Source organism: Osmerus eperlanus, chromosome 14 (assembly GCF_963692335.1).
Source record: "Osmerus eperlanus chromosome 14, fOsmEpe2.1, whole genome shotgun sequence".
Classification (NCBI taxonomy): domain Eukaryota; kingdom Metazoa; phylum Chordata; class Actinopteri; order Osmeriformes; family Osmeridae; genus Osmerus; species Osmerus eperlanus.
The window spans coordinates 6,625,688-6,646,359 of record NC_085031.1 but is presented as its reverse complement, the minus strand read 5'-3'; the positions used below and the strand labels follow the sequence as shown (position 1 = coordinate 6,646,359).

Sequence of the window (20,672 nt, the reverse complement as noted above, 5' to 3'; positions counted from 1 at the left end):
GGGGGGTGGAGGTCTGGAGGACTGGAGAGATGGAGGCCTGGGGGGCGTGGAGCTCTGGGGGACTGGAGAGATAGAGGCCTGGGGGGTGGAGGTCTAGGGGACTGGAGAGATGGAGGCCTGGGGGGGGTGGAGGTCTGGAAGACTGGAGAGATGGAGGCCTGGGGGGGGTGGAGGTCTGGAAGACTGGAGAGATGGAGGCCTGGGGGGGTGGAGGTCTGGAAGACTGGAGAGATGGAGGCCTGGGGCGGGTGGAGGTCTGGAAGACTGGAGAGATGGAGGCCTGGGGGGGTGGAGGTCTGGAGGACTGGATACCTCTGGGGCTGGGAGGATGGTTAGGTCTGAGAAAAGGGCTGAGTTGTAGATGTTTATCGATAACAGTGAAGTCAGCAGAACTTCTATAGTGTGCGTAAACAGACCTGACCCAGACCAGACATGAATCTGCAGCACTTACCACCACTCTAGCCACACATGACAGGAAGCCAGACTGTGTGACTCTGTGTCGGATGTGCTTTGGGACCACAGACTTGGGAAAGGACAGCCTTGCCTGGGTCCCTGTGCTGGGTCTGTATGCTGGGCTTGTACTGGGGTCAGTCACCTGAACCAACCAAACTTGACTTAGGAGCATCATTATCTAGTCACCGTCTAAGAGCCAGACACAAAGGAACATACAGTGCTGAGTGGTTCATGAATCAACACTTTGGACAACACTGAACCGCAATGTAGTCTTTCTATGTGAGGGAGTTTGAGCTGGATTCCTGTGAAGGATGATGAAGCAGGAAGCTTTCCGTGGAATCTGTTTCCACCTCAGGTCTCCCTTAGGTCCACCTCAGGTCCATCCTAGGTCATCCAGCTCCAGAGCCTGTGTCTTTTACAGCACATAGTTCTTGGGTTCTCTGGCTCTCTGCAGAGACTTTACACAGGCTTGTAAAATAAGCCTAACGATCCACTCTAGCAAGTGTTTATCTAATAAATGACAAACCAAGAGTATTTTCCCTCGTCCCAGATATGTATAGATCCTGTCCTCATACGTACAGCCCGCAAACGTTTGGCTTCCCAGAATTCCCTTCTGGTGGCTGCAGAGAAGGACCAGACACAGGGGACACAGCAGTGCTTGATATTCATCTGTTCTAAATCCCCCTCCAGCTCTGCTCCAGTTAATTCATTAATGTTTAATGAACATGGTTTATGTTTGAGCAGCTCGTAAAAGGCCTTTATGATGCAGTAAATGAGCGGTTTGTTGAGTAAGGATCTGACAAGCACTGGAAACCCCTGGCAGAGATATACCAGCAGTCAGTTGTTTACATTGTACCAGTTTAGACCAATATCAGACCAGAGATATAGACCAATAGACAGGTGACCATAGAATATGAAGCAATAGAGCTCTAGACATACAGCAGTCCTCATGTTGTACGGGTTCCAGTGTTATAAGGGAGAGGGGTAAACTGGACAGTGCATTAATATCAACCAAATATGCTGGAGTTACAGTTATTTGACTCTATAGGTTAAATCAGAGCAAGAATGATCAAAGTAAAGGGAAATGAATTAGATATATAATAACATTGCAAAATATACCCAACTATTATCTGTAGAATAACCACTCCGACCAGATTTTTACCCTTACTTATCAACATATGACTAGCAAAGCAACAGTGAGGCACAGAATGAGGTGTGAGAGCCATCAAGACGAGGCTCCGTCCAGAAGCTCCAGTCTTTATTGAGAGGTGGGGGTAGGGGTGTCTCCCAGCAGTCTTTATTGAGAGGTGGGGGTTGGGGTGTCTCCCAGCAGTCTCTAATGAGAGCTGGGGGTAGTGGTGTCTCCCAGCATAGGAGCATAGTGCATAAACAGAACCAGGTCAAGCCTGGACAAACACTGCTACTTCTAGTACTTTCTTATTGTTTCAAAAACATGTCTTATGGGTCTCTTCAGTTCTCAAAAACAGCACGTCTTGTCCACGATCAAAGACCTCCAATTGAAAATATTACAAAAACAAATAACAGTAAACACAAAGATTGCATAACAGACTGAAGTGCTGTGGGGCAGCAGTGGGAAATCTTTTTAATATCACCACAAACTCTTTCCCGCTACTTACCGTCTCCGTACAAGGGAACGATGTCGGGGCAAACTTAACAACTTGTTTTACCAGAGAACTTGTTAAATATTATTAGAATACCCCAAAACACAAAATCACACCCTCCAGCACAGTGGCCAGCACCAGTACTGAGACAGGACTGAATGAGAGGGTTTCTGGTATACATGTCAAATGCCTCACTTATGTGAGTGAATGCCATAGATTGAGGTATTTGGATGCTGGATCAGACAGGCAGGTCAAAGCAACTAAAAACTGGGCCCTTCCTGGTGGAAAGTTGTGGAGCCTTGGAATGGTGAGAAGGTACAGATCACCCTTGTTCATTTGAAGAAAACAGGCTGTTTGTCTGTTTGAAAAAAAAACAGGCCATGTGTGTGTTTGAAGAACACAGATTATGGGTGTGTGTCAAGGAAACAGGTTCTGTGTGTGTGCTTCAATTAAATAGTTGAATGTTTGATTCCGAAGACGAACGGACAGATCAGTAAGCATCTTCCTGAAGCAGTGAGATCCATGTCTCTGGATGTGGTAAAGCCTCCTCATTGGCAGTCATGCTTCCACTGTGCTCTCCTCCAGAGAGGGCTGTCATTACAGTGTTTGTGTTTAATGATGGTGTTGACTCAGCGTTCGTCCACATGGACAGGATTAGCACATGGACTTCTGCCTGGGTTGATCTAATACTATGGCCCCTCCACAGACCTAACCACGGTACAGAGTTCAGAATGCAGAGGAAACAGTACACAGTACAGAATACACAGTACAGAGGAAACAGTACACAGTACAGAGTACACAGTACAGAGTATGCAGTACACAGTACAGAGTACGCAGTATACAGTATAGAGGTCCATCATGCCATGGAGTCAAGGTCTGGCGGAAAGACTGCCAAGGGCAGTCCGCACAGTAAAGAAACCCATAATCATGAAATATAAACATAACTACTGAAATACACCAACGTATGGGTTCTCCCTATAACGAGGGCGTACACATTGTAACGAGGACATTCTTATGAATGAACTGCAACCCAGCAGCAAACTTTAGAAGTACGACAATCCAACTCATTGTCTCCGTGTAGCATTTACATTTGACATTTATTCATTTAGCAGACGCTTTTATCCAAAGCGACTTCCAAGAGAGAGCTTTACAAAAGTGCATAGTAGCAAGCATAGATCTAACCCCTGGTCTACCTAACCATCCTCCATCCTCCATTAGACCAGAGGACCCATTCAGTGCAGGGTACCCAGAGCATGCCTTCCTTTAACCCCAAAGCTTTACCTCAAACAAATGCAATAAACGTTTTTTTTAACAACCGGAGCTGTATAATAAAGTCTCTATGTTTATAAAGCCTGTATGGAGCAACTTTATCTCAGGGAGTAGAGTGTAGCGTTGCCACGGGCGCGTAGAGGAGGAGGGGAACCTCGCCCTGAATGTCCCAACTCCAGGAACATAAATGACATCCTCAGACATAAGGAAAACAGCAGCTTTCATGGGCGGCCCCAGACACACAGCCAAGCCAAGTCAAACAGCGCAGCACTGTTCCACGGGTGATCTGGGACAAGAGAACGGGCCCCGTCATCAAACCTCATCAGGGGCTACGACACGTCTTCATCACAGGCAATTAGAGCAGGAATGTCTGGATGAGGATGGTAAGGGAGCCAGGTAGGTCCGCCGGCCCCAAACAGGTAGCAGGAGGTAGGGGCGGCACCCTGGGTGAGGAGGTAGGGGCGGCACCCTGGGTGAGGAGGTAGGGGCGGCACCCTGGGTGAGGAGGTAGGGGCGGCACCCTGGGTGAGGAGGTAGGGGCGGCACCCTGGGTGAGGAGGTAGGGGCGGCACCCTGGGTGAGGAGGTAGGGGCGGCACCCTGGGTGTGGAGGTAGGGGCGGCACCCTGGGTGTGGAGGTAGGGGCGGCACCCTGGGTGTGGAGGTAGGGGCGGCACCCTGGGTGTGGAGGTAGGGGCGGCACCCTGGGTGTGGAGGTAGGGGCGGCACCCTGGGTGTGGAGGTAGGGGCGGCACCCTGGGTGTGGAGGTAGGGGCGGCACCCTGGGTGTGGAGGTAGGGGCGGCACCCTGGGTGTGGAGGTAGGGGCGGCACCCTGGGTGTGGAGGTAGGGGCGGCACCCTGGGTGTGGAGGTAGGGGCGGCACCCTGGGTGTGGAGGTAGGGGCGGCACCCTGGGTGTGGAGGTAGGGGCGGCACCCTGGGTGTGGAGGTAGGGGCGGCACCCTGGGTGTGGAGGTAGGGGCGGCACCCTGGGTGTGCCTGAGAACCTGATGCTGCTGCTGGCTCTCTCACTTTGCCTTTGTCTCATTTCGAGTCGTCAACAAGTTCTGATGTTCCTGACTGACATCCAGTTGTTTCGATAACACACATGATATGTGACTCCAGACATTGTGCATGGGGCTTACATGCTCCTTGCTTTATTTAAGAATGAATGTGTGTATGTGTGCTAATAACGTTATTTTTGTGGGTATACACATCAGCGATTTCATGGAAACTCATATCATGGTGTTCTCAGGAAGTGAGGCACAGGGGCTCAAACCAGAGACAGGAAGTACGCAGGCTGTCTAGTCACTGTGGAAACTGGAGGTGGAAGCAGTAGACATACAGTAAGATCTGTCAGTGTGTGTGTTTGTGTGTGTGATTTTGTGTTCATGAACCTCTAACCAACACAATTACCAGCCACAACCAGCGGGGTCAGAAAATAACCATGATGTCAGGAAGAATACTGCATCCCTCTAAACACTGACAGAAATACTGTCACATGCAGCCATACAGAGACACTGTCACATGCAGCCATACAGAGACACTGTAACATGCAGCCATACAGAGACACTGTAACATGCAGCCATACAGAGATACTGTCACATGCAACCATACAGAGACACTGTAACATGCAGCCATACAGAGACACTGTAACATGCAGCCATACAGAGACACTGTCACATGCAGCCATACAGAGACACTGTAACATGCAGCCATACAGAGACACTGTAACATGCAGCCATACAGAGACACTGTCACATGCAGCCATACAGAGACACTGTCACATGCAGCCATACAGAGACACTGTAACATGCAGCCATACAGAGACACTGTCACATGCAGCCATACAGAGACACTGTAACATGCAGCCATACAGAGACTTTGTAACAGGCACTGATGTTGATGAATTGGTGGTGAGGGTACTTAATACTTTCTGCTCTTCAGCAATGTTTACCATGGTTCTTTCCTCCAGACATACTTTGCCTCGAAATTGCCTGTTGTTTGAGATATACTTAGTCTGGGCTTGGGTGCATAGCTCCATCTCAGACAAATATCTGACTTTATTCTCTCTCTCTCTTTCTCTCTTTCTCTCTTTCTCTCTTTCTCTTTCTCTCTCTCTCTCTCTCTCTCTCTCTCTCTCTCTCTCTCTCTCTCTCTCTCTCTCTCTCTCTCTCTCTCTCTCTCTCTCTCTCTCTCTCTCTCTCTGTCTCTCTTATTGTCAGTGAAGGCACTGCATGTATTTTGACTACGCATTGTTAGCTGACAAGATGTGTTACGGTACACCTATGCCGTCTGGAAATGTGTTACATAACTGAGAACACACTCAGACACGCAGTCCTTGGCCTCCTTCCACTGATTCCACAGTTAACAGCCAGTGATCCAGAGTGTGTGTGGATTCCAGTAGTGCATCCAGAGAGAAGCAGTCCAACCATGTATGACCTCAGCCTCGGAGCCTAACACTCTCATATAGAGTTTTATAATAACAAAACTTAATGGCTTGATTGAGACGGCCGTGGTTGAGGAGTTGTTCGTCTCTGAGTGAGAGGGAAGGGCTTGTGGTGATGTTGTGGTGTCTGAGGAGTCCGTAGTGTTCACCTGTTGGGGGAACCACCTTGTGTCTGGCAACACATAGGTGCACACACATACACTCTCTCACATGGTCACACACACACACACACACACACGTATACAAACACACAGGCTGTTCAGACTGTCTATTTATCAGTTGCATGTCTGCTGTTCAGTCTTCCTCTGCAGAAATTCCCCCTCAGTCACACACAGTCTTTCACGCCCAGTCATACACACACACGCACACACACATGCTGGCACGCACACACACACACCCACACCCACACACAAACAGTTCTCAACTTCCCTCTGAGGTCTGAATACCCTTGTGGAGATCAGTCATTCTGCCAGTCAGCCACCCAGTCAGTCAGTCAGTCAGTCAGTCAACCTTTCAGTCAGCCAGTCAGTCAGTGTGTCAGACTGCTGTCAAACATTAAGCGTCAGATCCAGACAGTTTAATTGCACGTTGAGGGAGTGATTGAGTCATAAAGCAATCAGAAGTGCTCCTGTACCTGTCTAAAATACCACCTTTCTGAGACAGCCCCCACATTTAATGAGATGAAACAACATTCTAGAATTCAGAGTATGCACTTCTGAATGTCTGGAGGTTCAAGAACACTGTAAAACGTTCTAACGTCCCTCCTCACTGACTCGGTCCTGTCTCAACAGATAAACCTCTTCATCTATTCTGACTGAATCACCCATCAGGTGTTTATGAGACAATGGCCCTGGGACCTAGTTAGACATGGACCATGTCTCTGAGTCACACAGGGCTGGGCAGTTCACAGCCAGTAAAACAAAACGGAAGGAGTGTGTGTTTGTGTGTGTAAATGAGTTAATGTGTGTGTCATGCGTGTCTGAGTGTGCATGTGTTTGTGAATCAGTGCATACGCATGTGTGTGTGAGTTCATGCGTGTTTGTGTATGCGTGTGGGTACGCGTGTGAGTTAGTAACGCATGTGTCTGTGACTTCATGCATGTGTCTGTGAGTGTGTGTGAGTCCCTATGTCTGTGAGTTCATGTGTGTGAGTGTGCGTGTGTGTGTGTGTGTGTGTGTGCTGGCAGTGCCAGGCTTGTGGCTTCTCCGACCACAGGAAGAGTGGGAGAGGAGAGGTGGGCCTGTGGTGGCTGACCTCATGACATCACAACCCAGGCTCCGATTGGCTGTCCCCCGAGGCAGCAGGGTTTATAAGCCAACCAAACAGCAGGATTCAGCAGCATCCTCACAGTGCAGATCCTCCTCCCTCTGACAGACTGACAGACAGGAGCGTACGGACCACAGCAGCTCTCTCTCTTTCTCTCGGTGTCTTCCTCTCTGACACTCGCTATCTTTCCTGCCTGCCGTGGGCTCAGACTAGCAGCTCCAACCATCCCGATCATCTCCACCTTCCTGCTACCATCCACAGAAGGATCCTTTCAGAACCGGAGCCAGGTAAGGAACAGACAGACCATGTACTTCCACCAGTGCTGAAGCTGTCCTGTGTGGACATGTCAAATACACAACGGTGCCTTCGGCTGAGACTCGATGCGTAGAGATACAACAGTGCACAGCAGGGTTTATGGGTGTGTCGATGATGCACAGAGATTAGTAGAACATGTAGCCCTCTGCTCTATCTACACTCCATCAGCTCTGTATCTGAAGCACAAGGAGTGGAATGGGGTCTCGGAAAGCTATGGCGTCTGCAAGTCTGTGTTCCTCTCAGTTTAGATGAAGTTATTGTTGCCTCAGCAGCATGTAATTATGTTTCAGTAGTGAGAGAACAGAACTGAGTCTAGATTAAGCTAGTATGTCACAACGCTCCCGTGGGTTGTGTTACAGTAATAGCATGGCTCTACCCGACAATGCTGGTTAAGTCTCCAACCAAAGTTGATTGGTTGAGGGTATTGGTATGCCAGACTCGCTTGGTTGAGCTGACTGCAGTGTGGCGGTTTTATAAATGATTTTCACGACGGGGACAGGAAGCGGAAGCTGTGGGCAACAGGAAACAGGAAACAAACCTCAGGCTAATTTTCTGTCTGAGTGACACCACCACCTGACCACGACTTGTCAGAACTCTGCTAACAAACAAAACCCTGAAATGCAGTTGACGCTCTCTCCTTAACCACCTCCTCTCCTCCCTCTCTCCTTTCTTCCTTCTCTCCCATTCTCCTCCTCCATTCTCCATCCTTTCTTTCTCCTCTTGGTACCCTCTCCCTTGTTTACCACCCTTTCCTCCTCCTGTTCTCCTCTCATCCACCGTCTGCCCTCCCACTGTCTCCTCTCCTCTCCTCCTCCATCCCTCCATCTGCATCCTCGTCTCCCATTCGATTCCTCTCAAAGATTCCCTCCCAGTCCCCCTCTTCGCCATCTCCTCCTTTTCCTCCCTCTCTCACAACCTCCCTCCTTCCCTCCACAACCTCTCATTTCCCTCTCAAACACTCCCATTCCAAACATCCCTCTCCTCTCCTCCTCTCCTCCCTGCAACTTCACCTGCCACTCTCTTCCATCGACCCCCCTAATTTGAGGCCTCCCCCACACAGCTGTAATGAGAGAGCACAGCAGCTTCCTAAATAAAGCACCGCTCAGGGCAACGGGCTGTTGGTGCTGCGCTGCTACCATTGTGGCTTACATGCTTCCACTTTTAACTACGAGAATTACACAGGCAGCAGGAAAAGCAGAACTATGCCCTCTGTTATGTTGTTGAAGCTGGGAGGGAGATGGTTGATTGGTTGGAGGTCAGGTTCGCAGGGAAGACACGTTCAGACGTCTGGCTGCGCCGACCTTATAAGGAATTGGCTTCCTTCCTCCAGAGCGCCTTCCTATAGGGCTGGATTCAGAAGGGAATATGGTTCTACTCCTCAACATAATTATGGCCTAAATCATGTCCACTTACACTGCAGTGCTGAAGTCACACAGAAACGCCCTGCTTCAGGATGGGAGTTGCTGACAGGAGTGTTTTCTTAAGTCTGGGTTTCCTCTCCTTAAAATGTCTGTTTTGGAGATGGAACCATGTTCTACACATTTATAACCATATCCGTCCAACCAATTGTGGTTTTCTATCAGTCATGTCCTGCCCTGCTCTGAGTCATCTTCTGTTCTGTTCTGAATTGTGGTCCGTTGTGTTTTGTTTGTGTCGGCAGATCCCGAACTGCAACCATGAAGGCTGTCTTTCTGTTCACCCTTCTCTTTGTAACGGTCCTCTGCCGACCGGTGAGTTCCTCTCCATGTCCTGCAGGGGGTGTTTGAACTTGGTGTGTGAGACGTGAGTTGCGTTGAGCTGCCTCGTGATAGTGACAGCCTCTGTGCTCTGTTCCTCAGGTGAAGAAAGGCTCAAGCAGCAGCTCCGAGAGCTCTGAGGAGTTGGTAAGTAGAGAGAGGGAGAAGCGATGACCAACCAAAGACGAGAGAGAGAAAGTAAGAGAAAGAGAGAGAGAGGGAGAGAACGTGAGAGAAAGACATGTCCTTTGCTCCTGTCTCCAGGTCAAGCCAGCCCAAGTGTTGAGGAAAGCGTTAGAAGCTGTCTTTGAGCTGGAACCTGTACAGGTAACAGCCTGCAAGCTGTACACACACACACACACACACACACACACACACACACACACACACTGTAAAGCAGCACACAGTCTTTCCCCCATAAGAAAATCCATTCTTTTTTTTGGGGTGTTGTCTAACAGTGTGTTTTTGTTCCAGAATATTGAAGCAGCAGCAGCAGCAGCAGCATCAGATGAGAGTTCAGACAACTCTGATGAAGTAAAGGTAACATGTTTACATGGATAATGAATGCGCCCCCACCTCCCCCCCATACATGTAGAACAGCCATCTATCTAACTATTTAGAGAGACGTGTACTGACACTAGTACTTGTACTGTGTTCATACTGTTCCTAACATGTACATATGTCTGCCTCTGTCTCAGGGTTCAGACACAGCCTCAGACACAGCCTCAGACACAGCCTCTGACACAGCCTCAAACACAGCCTCTGTGGACAGCGATGACAGCGCAGACAGCGGGGACAGCGAGGAGGACGCTCAGAAGAACGTGAGTAGCAGACCACAGAGTATCCACACTTGAGTATGCTCACTATACAGTCACATGCAGTATACAGTATAAGTACAGTATGTGTGTGTGTGTGTGTGTGTGTGTAGGAGGACGTGGAGGAGGAGGAGGAGGAGGAGGAGGAGGAGTCCAGTGACAGCTCAGAGTCAGGGGAGGCCGAGTCCACCCTGGCCCCCCCTACTGTGGAGCCCACTGTGGAGCCCGCTGTGGAGCCCACTGTGGAGCCCACTGTGGAGCCCAGCCCTTCCATCATCTATGATGACGGCCGAGGGGACAGCATGGGGTACCCAAGTGACTACAAGAAGAGCTACCATGACACAAACACAGTGGAAAAGGTAAAGAATGGAGAACGGGAGAACTTTATTGATCCGCTGGGGGGAAATTGTGCGAGAGAAAGAGAGATAGCACACTTACTGTATTTTTGCCGTCTCCTCTTGTAATCCAGACAGTGCCTATCAAGGTCAGAGTTAAGGTCATGGGTAGGGTCAGGATCAAAAATAAAGTTAGGGATGGGGTCGCGGTCAGGGTCATGGTCATGGTCGGAGTTATGGTCAGGGGTTAGGATAAACATCAATGACCAACATGATTCTGTGCCCACAGGTGCCCTCCCCATTCAAGTCTTATGAGGGCAAGATGATGGGCAAGACCTCTGATTACGGCGTTGGCAATGATATCGAGAAGCAGACCATGAAGGTGTATAAGGTACAGGTTAGTCTCACAAACAAATACACACACGTACACATACATGCATCACACACACACATTCAATCATAACACACAACCCTCTTTCTCCACCTCCCCCCCCCCCCCCCCCCCCCAGGCCCTGCAGGTCCACCAGCTGCTGGATGAGGACACTAGCACCCCAGAGGTGGAGAGCCAGGGGCTGGGACTGGACGAGATCATGGGTGTGGATCCCTCATCCGGCTCCTCCCAGGAGGAGCCGGCCCTGCGCGCGGCCCCCGTCAGCCAGGAGGCCGGCCCTTCCAAGAGCCTGGAGCAGGAGGCAGAGGAGGGAGAGGAGGCAGAGGAGGAGGGGGAGGAGAGTGCCAGCGCCAGCGAGAGCTCCAGCCCGGACGAGAGCTCCAGCGCCAGCGATGCAGAGGGCGAAAGCGAGAACGCCAGCACCAGCGAGGAGTCTGATGCCAGCCACAGCAGCGAGGAGGCCACTGAGACGCCCGGGGCAGCTGACAGTGAGTCAGACGAGAGTGCTGAGAGTCAGGAGGGTGACTCAGCTGAGGCGGCAGTGGAGCCGGTGGAGGCAGAGGAGCCGGTGGAGGCAGAGGTCGTGACCCCTACAGTCATTCTCGTCAAGTAGCCAAGAGAGTAGCACACGCCTGAGCCTAGGTTGAATATGTCAAGGCTGAGACAAAAACTGCATCACAACATGAAAGTTGGGATTTCATGGAACCAGCTGTAATTTGTCCCCTATAGCAACAGAGCTAACGGCAGCTGACTGTCCTTCCCTAAAACAAACAAAATATGCGGACCTTATCACACAATTTGTAATAAAATCTCTATGAAAATTGAAATTCTACATAGAGACAACCAACTTTGTAGACATAAATCCACTTTGAGGTCAAAGTTAGCTTACTTTGTCTTCTACCCATGCCAAAGCTGACCCCATGTCAGTGTCCATGAGCAATTTACTTATGCAAAATACTCAAAAGCTAGTGGGTAATCATCGTGTCTCATCCTTGATATATTGATCCTAGGCCTGAACCAGGAAGTGGCTTAGCCTTTTTACCCAGAGTCCTTTACATGTCATCTGTGAGAGGGGATGGGTCACAGGCAAACTAAGAACAGGGAGAATGAGTTCCTGATGTCCACTCTATCATACTACTCTGCATGCACGGCAACGTAGATGAATTAGGGTGCATTGTGGGTACATGAGTTCAGGGCTTATGTTGCATGCTAGGGTGGATGCTGGGTAAAAGAGCCAAACTCAGGGCCCTGCAAGGTCTAATGGTTCACTTTCCAGCCATGACATACAACAGTTAGTCTTGTTCATTGCACAATCCTTATTTACACTACATGTTGTTTGTCCCCAGTTTGTTTACTGTAATGTATCATATTGTAACATTTCTAAATAAATAAAGTTCCTTTTTTCATAAAACGTTATTCTTCATGTGCAATAATCTGAAGCCCAAGTGTGTCAACAACAGCAGTACAGAAAGGTAAACATTTAGGAGAATAATAAAAGTACACTCCTTTAGCAGACACTTTTATATATAAACATATAGGGGGGATTCCAACCTTTTGATTTACAGTCTAATACTTTACCGCTGAGCGTGTCCAATGACAACTTCTGAAACATTGAAATCCTTTACCATGCCGATATTCATTGCTGAATCCCAAGTGTCTTGCTTGCTTTCATGTGCAACAATGTGCCTTCTAGCTACGCTGACTGGCTCCATGACAAGACTGAACACAGACAGACACAGTCTCCAGACGGAGATGACAGCAGCTGTCCCCCAGAGGTGAAGATCACACAGGCTGAATGCTTTATGACTCCTGGGAGAACCCTGAGATGGGGGAAGAGGAGGATGATGTCTACAGGATGAAGAGCTTAAAGCTCAGACCTGGAGTGAGAACATGATGTTTTAGACGGGCAGTCAGAGATGGGCATTGCAGTAGGGCTTAATGGCCATTAGGGGGCACTGTCAGTCTGAATCAGAGCATGGTGCCTGCAGTGGGAGGGCAGAGCTGCCTCTATCCTGCCTCAGCCTGGTTTAGCCTCTATCCAGCCTCAGCCTGGTTTAGACAGGATATATTCTCTATGACTACTACTATTTCGACAACAGGATACATTTGAGATGCCCAATTGAACAAAACGTACTTGAAAACAAATAGTTTTTTATTCGCCTTTTTTACTTTCAAATGCAGCATTAACAAACAGTCTTCTTTCAATCCTTTATTGTAAAAACAAGAGTAGACACTGAAGACTTCCCGGGTGTGTTTATCTGTAGTTCAGGGGTGAGATGAGAGGAACACAGACCTATAACACATCCACAACACAGCAGGCAGCATGAGGAAACAGAACACCCAGATGCAGTAGTCCCCTCTAGCAGTTAGCTCTTGTGGTCGGGGGTTTGAAACCAAACCAGACAACACCACACATCTCCCAGTAACCTGTGTCAACATGAAGATCAGAACAGGTCTCGACATCACATCAGATAGAACCCACTGATAAGATACTTCATAACAGGAAGCACCTTTACCTTCCTCAGTGCAATCAATACAGTTACAACAGCCATGGCCCTTCAGTATCTGTGGGACCACTTCAGTTGAATACAAGTTTAATCAATTATATGGGACATGTAGGGCAGAACATGACACAATCAGGCTGTCGAGGAAAACGACATCTTCATATTCAGTTTGTCGTTTAACCCTGATCTCTGATTGGTCTCCCGATGAGTCCCATGTCAGTTGTCCCCTCTGCTCTCGGTGACAGGAGCAGATGTTGGCATCTCATCTGTCACGCTGGTCGTCATGCCAGCTGTTGTCCCTGGTGAGGGAGTCTCTAGAGGTCCCTCAGTGGACATCTTTGCAGTGGTAGGTGACATTGTTGTGGAGGAAGGTGTGGGGGTCGGTGACATTGTTGAATTGGTGACAGGCCTGGTTCTTGTTGTGTTAGCAGTGGGATGGGTCACTGGAACTGTGGGTTTGGTTTGCATTGTTGTGGAATTAGGTGACGTTATTGTGGGGGTCGGTGACGTTGTTGAATTTGTGACTGGCCTGGTTCTTGTTGTAGTGGTAGTTGTGTTAGCAGTGGGACGGGTCACTGGAACTGTGGGTTTAGGTGTCAGTGGTTTTGCCGTGATCTCTGAGGATTCTGAGGATTCTGAAGATTCTGAAGATTCTGAGGATTCTGAGGATTCTGAGGATTCCGAAGATTCGGATGATTCGGATGATTCGGATGATTCGGATGATTCGGATGATTCCGAAGATTCCGAAGATTTCCAGTACCTTGACCTTCCATAGATGTGACTGGAGACTACTTCAGAGGGTTGCCACTCATCAGGCAATGAGCCACTCTGGTCCCCAGACCCTTCAAAATCCTGTGGAGGGAACAGCAGACTCGGTCACACCTCATCAGCTCCTACTAGCCCCACACATCAGTTCCTACTACCCCCACACATCAGCTCCTACTAGCCCCACACATCAGCTCCTACTAGCCCCACACCTCAGCTCCTACTAGCACCACACATCAGCTCCTAGTAGCCCCACACCTCAGCTCCTACTAGCCCCACACATCAGCTCCTACTAGCCCCACACATCAGCTCCTACTAGCCCCACACATCAGCTCCTACTAGCCCCACACCTCAGCTCCTACTAGCACCACACATCAGCTCCTACTAGCCCCACACATCAGCTGCTACTAGCACCACACATCAGCTCCTACTATCCCCACACATCAGCTCCTACTAGCCCCACACATCAGCTCCTACTAGCCCCACACATCAGCTCCTACTAGCCCCACACATCAGCTCCTACTAGCACCACACATCAGCTCCTACTAGCCCCACACATCAGCACCTACTAGCACCACACATCAGCTCCTACTAGCCCCACACATCAGCTCCTACTAGCACCACACATCAGCTCCTACTAGCACCACACATCAGCTCCTACTAGCCCCACACATCAGCTCCTACTAGCACCACACATCAGCTCCTACTAGCCCCACACATCAGCTCCTACTAGCCCCACACATCAGCTCCTACTAGCACCACACATCAGCTCCTACTAGCCCCACACATCAGCACCTACTAGCACCACACATCAGCTCCTACTAGCCCCACACATCAGCTCCTACTAGCACCACACATCAGCTCCTACTAGCACCACACATCAGCTCCTACTAGCCCCACACATCAGCTCCTACTAGCCCCACACATCAGCTCCTACTAGCACCACACATCAGTGTTGACAGCAGGAAAAATGAAATCATAATAAAGATAAGCAGAGAAGTCTTACAGGGCTGCACAAGGACGCTGTGAGAAGGACGGCGAAGAGACCACAGAGCAGGAGTCGCATCTCTCAGCCTGATGCACAAACAACGACAAGGACAAATAGTGAACAACATCATCAGCCTGGATGCAGTGATAACACAACAAATATCAGGACTCTCCGAATACTAGCTACTCATTCATACGCAGTCCTTTTCACGGTACTGTTGGAGGAGTAGAGAAAGCGGTGTTACCTTGATAGCTTGTTATCTTGCCTTCTGTAGTCTAAAACAGAAGTTATCTCGGAGTTGTATTATGGTCTTCACACGGTTATTGGAAGGTGCTGTGGTATGGTTAGGTCTCTGCAAGGCTTCTGAGGATGTCCAGCACAGTCTGAGGTCCTCTCAGGACAGGAGTGTAGATATAGGCAGAGGAGAGAGAGAGAGACGGTTGGTTTTTCCCAACCATGGAATGTTCCCACAGGATGAGATGGCATGGTGAATCGACTTCTCTGATCTTGCTGACGTGTGACACCACTCTGTTAATGCATCACTCCCAAACTTCCTAGTGTGTTGCAGAGTAAACAGAATAAATCAGATCAAAACCCAGCCTTCTAAATGGTCAAACCCAGGCCCAGCCCCAGCCCTATCCGAAAAACGAACTAAACCAACAGTGACGAATAAATCTGTCACGCAATGATGCAATGGGATGAAAAGGATTGTGTATTTTAGGGAATCTTACATTGTGTAAGTTCTCCCACGCAGAGGGGCGGCACCCTAAGTTGCATAGGAAGCAATGCAACAAATGTCTGAACCTGTTTGTGTAATTATCACTACCCTCAAATCCTGAGGGTTTTGTTGCGGAGAAACAATACCCAAAGTGGAAAACGACAGAGGGCTAACGAGAAACACTTGCCTCTAGATCAGGGCCGGATGCAGCCTGCTTGGGGGGGCAGTGAACATTTCTGGGGGGTATCATGATTATGGAAAGGGATCGTATAATGTTTTATATTACCATTATGTTACCATTTTTGAGTCTGCTTAACGATCCGAGTGTTAATGAGGCGCGGAGCCAGACGTTATAAACATTCGGTGCTAAGCCCAACCCTATGACGTATCCTGGGTTTGATGCTTTGATGTTTTCTCTGTGTGAGTAAGGGAGAAGGATGGTGTGAAGGAAAGGAGTTGTGTTTTGTGGCGCTAATTACTGCCTTAATGTTGTTGCTTTCCGGTTATAATCATACACAGACACATGGTTGTCATTATATTGCATCCCTCCAGGATTATCTTTATTCACACTTATTGTTTCACTGATAAAATAAGCCAGACACATTTTAAAAACACCTAACTTGGTTTCTGAGGTGCTTTCAGCACAGATGGGAGCGAGATGGGTGTGTGAAGAGACCCCCCCCCCCCCCCCCCCCCCCCAGTTTATGACATGTTACTGAGGTTGATGAGGGTGGGGGGCAGCTGGGGCCCGCTGAGGTAGGGGTAGTGAGTGTACACCTGAGGGCTCCCAAACTGTGAGTTGAAGTACTGGCTGCCATAGGGGCTGTAACCATAGGGGTTGTTACCGAGGGGGTTGTAACCATGGGGGTTGTAACTAAGGGGATTGTAACTAAGGGGATTGTAACTAAGGGGATTGTAACCGACGTTGTTGTAACTGAGAGAGTTGTGTCTGTTCAGGTGGATGAGAGGGTTCAGGTTGGGGTTGAGGAACTGCTCCAGCCGTGGGCGTGGGTACAAGTAGGTGGATGAGACGGTCCTGGTGGAAGAGTTTTGCTCCAGGGGACGACGGGTGAAAGTCAGACTCTGACATGGAATCAATGCGTAATCACAGTGCTGTCAGTACATGGTCCCACAGTGTTCAGAGTCACATTATTATCCACACACCCACACACTGACTGCGTAATCACAATGCTGTCAGTACATGGTCCCACAGTGTTCAGAGTCACATTATTATCCACACACACTGACTCACACACACTGACTCACGAGCACACTCACCCCGACGGTAACAGGCTCCTCCTCTTGTTGCTCCACCACCTGTGTACAAAGGCAGGATCAGGATGCGCCGTCCACACACAGGAGGCAGTTGACTGTCAGACTCATGTCCTCAGAGGTGACATGTGATAAACACGGTGATATATCATCCTAGCACACGGGTACTCACGGGTGCAGCGAGACAGAAGCTCAGAAGGCTGGTCCCCACCACCATCGCCATCGCCATCATCTTCATCATCTGGATAGCAGTCTTTGTGGTGCAAATTCCCTTTGTTCAGAACCAGAACCAGCCCGATCAGAACTGGTCTCACAGACACACAGAGTTGTCAGTTCCAAAAGTTTCTTTGCACTGACGATCTGACTAGTTATCTTCCTGCAGTTACCGTCAGTCTTACAAACAAGTCAACCTTCTTCTGATAAACAGTTGAACCTTAAGCACAGGAAGGTTTCTACTCCCAAATAATCATGCCAAACGAAAAGAAGCACAGATAAGACCGAAAGCTGATCTATCAGTTAACTTACCTGATAAAGTGACTCCTACTGTGTGAGCTTACATCTCGAAGACACCTTATAGATGGTCCAACCTGCACTGGATCATCCAATCAAACATCTCCATTTCATGTGTGTTCAATTAGTGTGGCCACAGATATGAAGGTCAGGTTCAGACAGCTGGGTTGGATCTCCCACTAAATGTCTCCGTCTGGATTAGAGTCTGGGTGTCCCACGTGTTTCATCAGAGCACAGATGTGACGAAGAGCTATCCACAACCCACAGGGTAACGAAGCTCTCGGCTCATGGTGTCTCTGCGTCCACATTATATGGAGGCTCGAATGTTATGTGATGTTATGTCAACTCTCAGAATGGCATGCTTTTGTAATGTGAACTCTCCGAATGTTAGATAATCCAATGGAAACTCTGATGTCATATGTTAGATGCTAGAGGAGATCAGATGTTAAAATAGCATGGTTAAAGTTTGTCTAAAAGATGAGATCTAATTAAATATGTTTATCACCATTCTAGCCCACAGAAAGAAGTAGCTCATTTTGCCAGTGGTGTGCAGACAACCAGGCAGACAACCACTGAGATATCTATTAAGGTCACTATTGAGAAATCCTGATACAACACTACACACAAACACACACACAAACACACACACAGACACACACTGTGAGGGATTCTAAGGAACGATGAGATTGTGGCGTTGAGGTTGACAAGACTTCTGCCAAGTCTAGATGGTGTGTCTTCAGGGTTTGGCGCCATACGCAGGTGCTGTTGGAATGTGTTTATCAACTGCCTCATCGTTCCACAATGATGTTTGGATTTCTCCCGACAAGCCAATGAACATCTCGTTTGTAATGAACAGTGACTTCCTGACATAAGGCCTCACGTAGAACACATCTGGTATGACTGAATATATCAAGGTAAAGATCCATTTCAAATAGCATATTTAAAAATCACTGGTGCATCCAGCAATCAATCTGGATTATCTGCACTAGACAAACTCTTCATCCTGACCATATTGTACAGGGAGTCCCGTTAACCTAATTTGAGGGAGTGCCGCTCATACACAAACCATAAACGCTCGCCGTCAGATGTTGACATTTGGTGATTTTGTTTACCTGAAATGTGGTGAGATTTATGATAAGATGTCATCATCAGATCCCTGTGGTTCGAGGTTACTTCCTGGTATGGTGAAGCTGAAAGTTGATTGGACCAGAAAGCGCCAGCGTCTCCCAACAGCAAGACTTATAAGCCCAGAGCCAAAGAAGCATCTGAAAGATATCCTTCAGATTGGTGACTGCATACAAACTAAAAGGTAAGATACACTTCACCACCTCTCCAAACACCTCTGCCCTATGCTACTTTTCATGTCTGTATAGTGAACCTGACCAAGCTGCAAGATACGTTATAACACTGCACGTTATTGGTCATTGCACTTTGATGTTGAGCTAACTCATTGTCTTGTCAAGCTGAGGTGGGACATATGTGTTTAACGTGTCTTTAACTGTGGATGGTTGTCTCTGTGCCTCTAGTGTCCGGGTGTTTCTGCAGAGAACCAGAGTTTAAAGATGAGGTCATTCGCTGTCCTGATGGCTCTGCTCAGCGTGTGTCTGGCTGCTCCTGTAAGATTTTATTGAAGACAGCATGCTCACTAAACATACCAAACACATACCAAATCATTTCAGTTAGGTTAGTGTTGGCTTGAGTCTTGTGAGTAGGGTCAGTGGAGCTTGCTTAATTGGGGGAACTTTATTGGTTCAATTTGTGCAAGAACAAGAGCATTCAGGTGTTTATAAGCACTGCAAAGGATTCCAGGTAATAGTTGGATCTAGGTTTGGAAGTCAACATAACATCTGTGGACAGAAGGGAGAGTTGTGACTTGTGGTGACTTCTTACAACATGACTCCAGATGTTGACAGATTATACTGAATCCTTCAGTGGATGAAACCATGTTTTTTAATCTTTATGTAGGTGGAGCAGGTGCCTGTGATGCCTGAGGTAAGTCAGAGAGATGGAGTGTGTGTGTGTATGTGTGAGAGAGAGAGAGAGAGAGAGAGAGAGAGAGAGAGAGAGAGAGAGAGAGAGAGAGAGAGAGAGAGAGAGAGAGAGAGAGAGAGAGAGAGAGAGAGAGAGAGAGAGAGAGAGAGAGAGAGAGAGAGGAAGGAGAGAGAAAACAATTCAAATATGTGTTGACAGTAGAGAGAGGGGGAGACGAGTTCTTACTGTGTGTTAAGATACTGTCTATCTTCCTTTAGGTGGAGCAGGTTCTTCTGATGCCTGAGGAACATGAGGTAAGAGAAAGAGAAATGAGAGAGGGGAAGATAGAGAGAGAGAGATAGAGAAAGAGAAATGAGAGAGGGGAAGAGAGAGAGAGAGAAGCAGAGAGAGGTACTGCCATGTAGTTCTACACATAGGACACTCTGCTTTATCTCTCATATCATTGATGGCAATAACCGTCCCATCTCATTGGTGCTTGTTCTCTTGTTCCCTCCCAGAGAGTCACTCCAATTGGTCCACCACAGGCCCAGGCCAGTAACACCATTCGGACCATCTACTACCCAGTGCCCCGCCCAGAGACTGCACTCAGTCCAACCAATCCTTACTACAACTACCCGTTCAACTACCCCAACCCCAACGCCAACCCCTACAACCTCTACCCTTCATACCCTTACCCCTCTTACCCCTCCTCCCCCTACACCAACCCCTTCCTCAGTGCATACACCCTACCCCCCATCGTCATCAGCCTTCCCAAACTCAATTGAGCATGCTCTGAATGGGGGGGGGGGGGGGACATTTCCCTGTCTGTATAGAGTGAGGTATTTTGCTCTGATAGTCATAAATAAAGTTGAAGACAACAATGATGTTGATGTACAGTTTTAATGTAGTTGACTTGTGATGCCTCTGTGTCTTGGGTGATGTAACTAGGTTTACATGTTGGTCGATGGCTCCATCTAGTGTTTAAATAGTAAACATCCAGTGTTGGCGGTCAACCGTGTCTTAAGGTGTGTGTGTTGGTGTGTGTGTGTTAAGGTGTGTGTGTGTTGGTGTGATCTGACCACTGGTGGACACGGGGGGGGGGGGGTTTAACCCAAGTTAGAGGGTTGTGTCACCCTCTAGGGTAGATAATACATGATAAAGTGCCCTTTATGGCTGCCAAGAACATGCCTTTGATTCAGTGACGAATTGTTGAAAGTGCCCTCCAAGGTGCCCCTATGTGCAACATTTTCTAATTTCACTGGATTTGACAGTTAGTATATGCGTCCAAATCAA

The 20,672-nt window shown here is 48.5% G+C and overlaps 2 protein-coding genes and 1 long non-coding RNA gene across 4 annotated transcripts; 2 read left to right on the top strand and 1 right to left on the bottom strand.

Annotated features, from left to right (window-relative positions):
- Positions 1-7,140: 7,140 nt before the first annotated feature.
- Positions 7,141-12,062, top strand: spp1 (secreted phosphoprotein 1). 2 transcript variants are annotated; one of them, XM_062478486.1, is made up of 9 exons: positions 7,141-7,346; positions 9,035-9,104; positions 9,213-9,257; positions 9,375-9,437; positions 9,585-9,650; positions 9,809-9,931; positions 10,039-10,284; positions 10,550-10,651; positions 10,770-12,062. In XM_062478486.1, the coding sequence occupies exons 2-9, from the start codon at positions 9,051-9,053 to the stop codon at positions 11,262-11,264; spliced, it is 1,194 nt and encodes a 397-aa protein (XP_062334470.1). In that variant the 5' UTR covers positions 7,141-7,346; positions 9,035-9,050; the 3' UTR covers positions 11,265-12,062. The 2 variants fall into 2 exon arrangements, with proteins under 2 accessions (XP_062334470.1, XP_062334469.1); XM_062478485.1 differs by having other exon boundaries at positions 10,550-10,657.
- A 723-nt stretch (positions 12,063-12,785) lies between these two features.
- Positions 12,786-15,505, bottom strand: LOC134034274 (uncharacterized). Its single transcript, XR_009932217.1, has 3 exons — positions 15,153-15,505; positions 14,927-14,994; positions 12,786-14,007 (listed from the first exon to the last, which is right to left on the bottom strand). It is a non-coding gene; the product is annotated as an uncharacterized LOC134034274 (long non-coding RNA).
- Positions 15,506-18,599: 3,094 nt separating this feature from the next.
- Positions 18,600-20,293, top strand: wu:fk95d07 (uncharacterized). Its single transcript, XM_062478170.1, has 5 exons — positions 18,600-18,717; positions 18,935-19,024; positions 19,374-19,400; positions 19,658-19,693; positions 19,898-20,293. Exons 2-5 carry the CDS (start codon positions 18,971-18,973, stop codon positions 20,162-20,164), a joined length of 384 nt encoding a protein of 127 aa, XP_062334154.1. The 5' UTR covers positions 18,600-18,717; positions 18,935-18,970; the 3' UTR covers positions 20,165-20,293.
- Positions 20,294-20,672: the final 379 nt, after the last annotated feature.

Bases quoted from the DNA above. Each gene is read 5' to 3' on its own strand.
- spp1 (XM_062478485.1), top strand. From the start codon at position 9,051: ATGAAGGCTGTCTTTCTGTTCACCCTTCTCTTTGTAACGGTCCTCTGC. The intron at 9,105-9,212 runs GTGAGTTCCTCT...TCTGTTCCTCAG, and splicing joins TAACGGTCCTCTGCCGACCG to GTGAAGAAAGGCTCAAGCAG. The intron at 9,932-10,038 runs GTGAGTAGCAGA...GTGTGTGTGTAG, and splicing joins AGGAGGACGCTCAGAAGAAC to GAGGACGTGGAGGAGGAGGA.
- wu:fk95d07 (XM_062478170.1), top strand. From the start codon at position 18,971: ATGAGGTCATTCGCTGTCCTGATGGCTCTGCTCAGCGTGTGTCTGGCT. The intron at 19,025-19,373 runs GTAAGATTTTAT...ATCTTTATGTAG, and splicing joins GCGTGTGTCTGGCTGCTCCT to GTGGAGCAGGTGCCTGTGAT. The intron at 19,694-19,897 runs GTAAGAGAAAGA...GTTCCCTCCCAG, and splicing joins TGATGCCTGAGGAACATGAG to AGAGTCACTCCAATTGGTCC.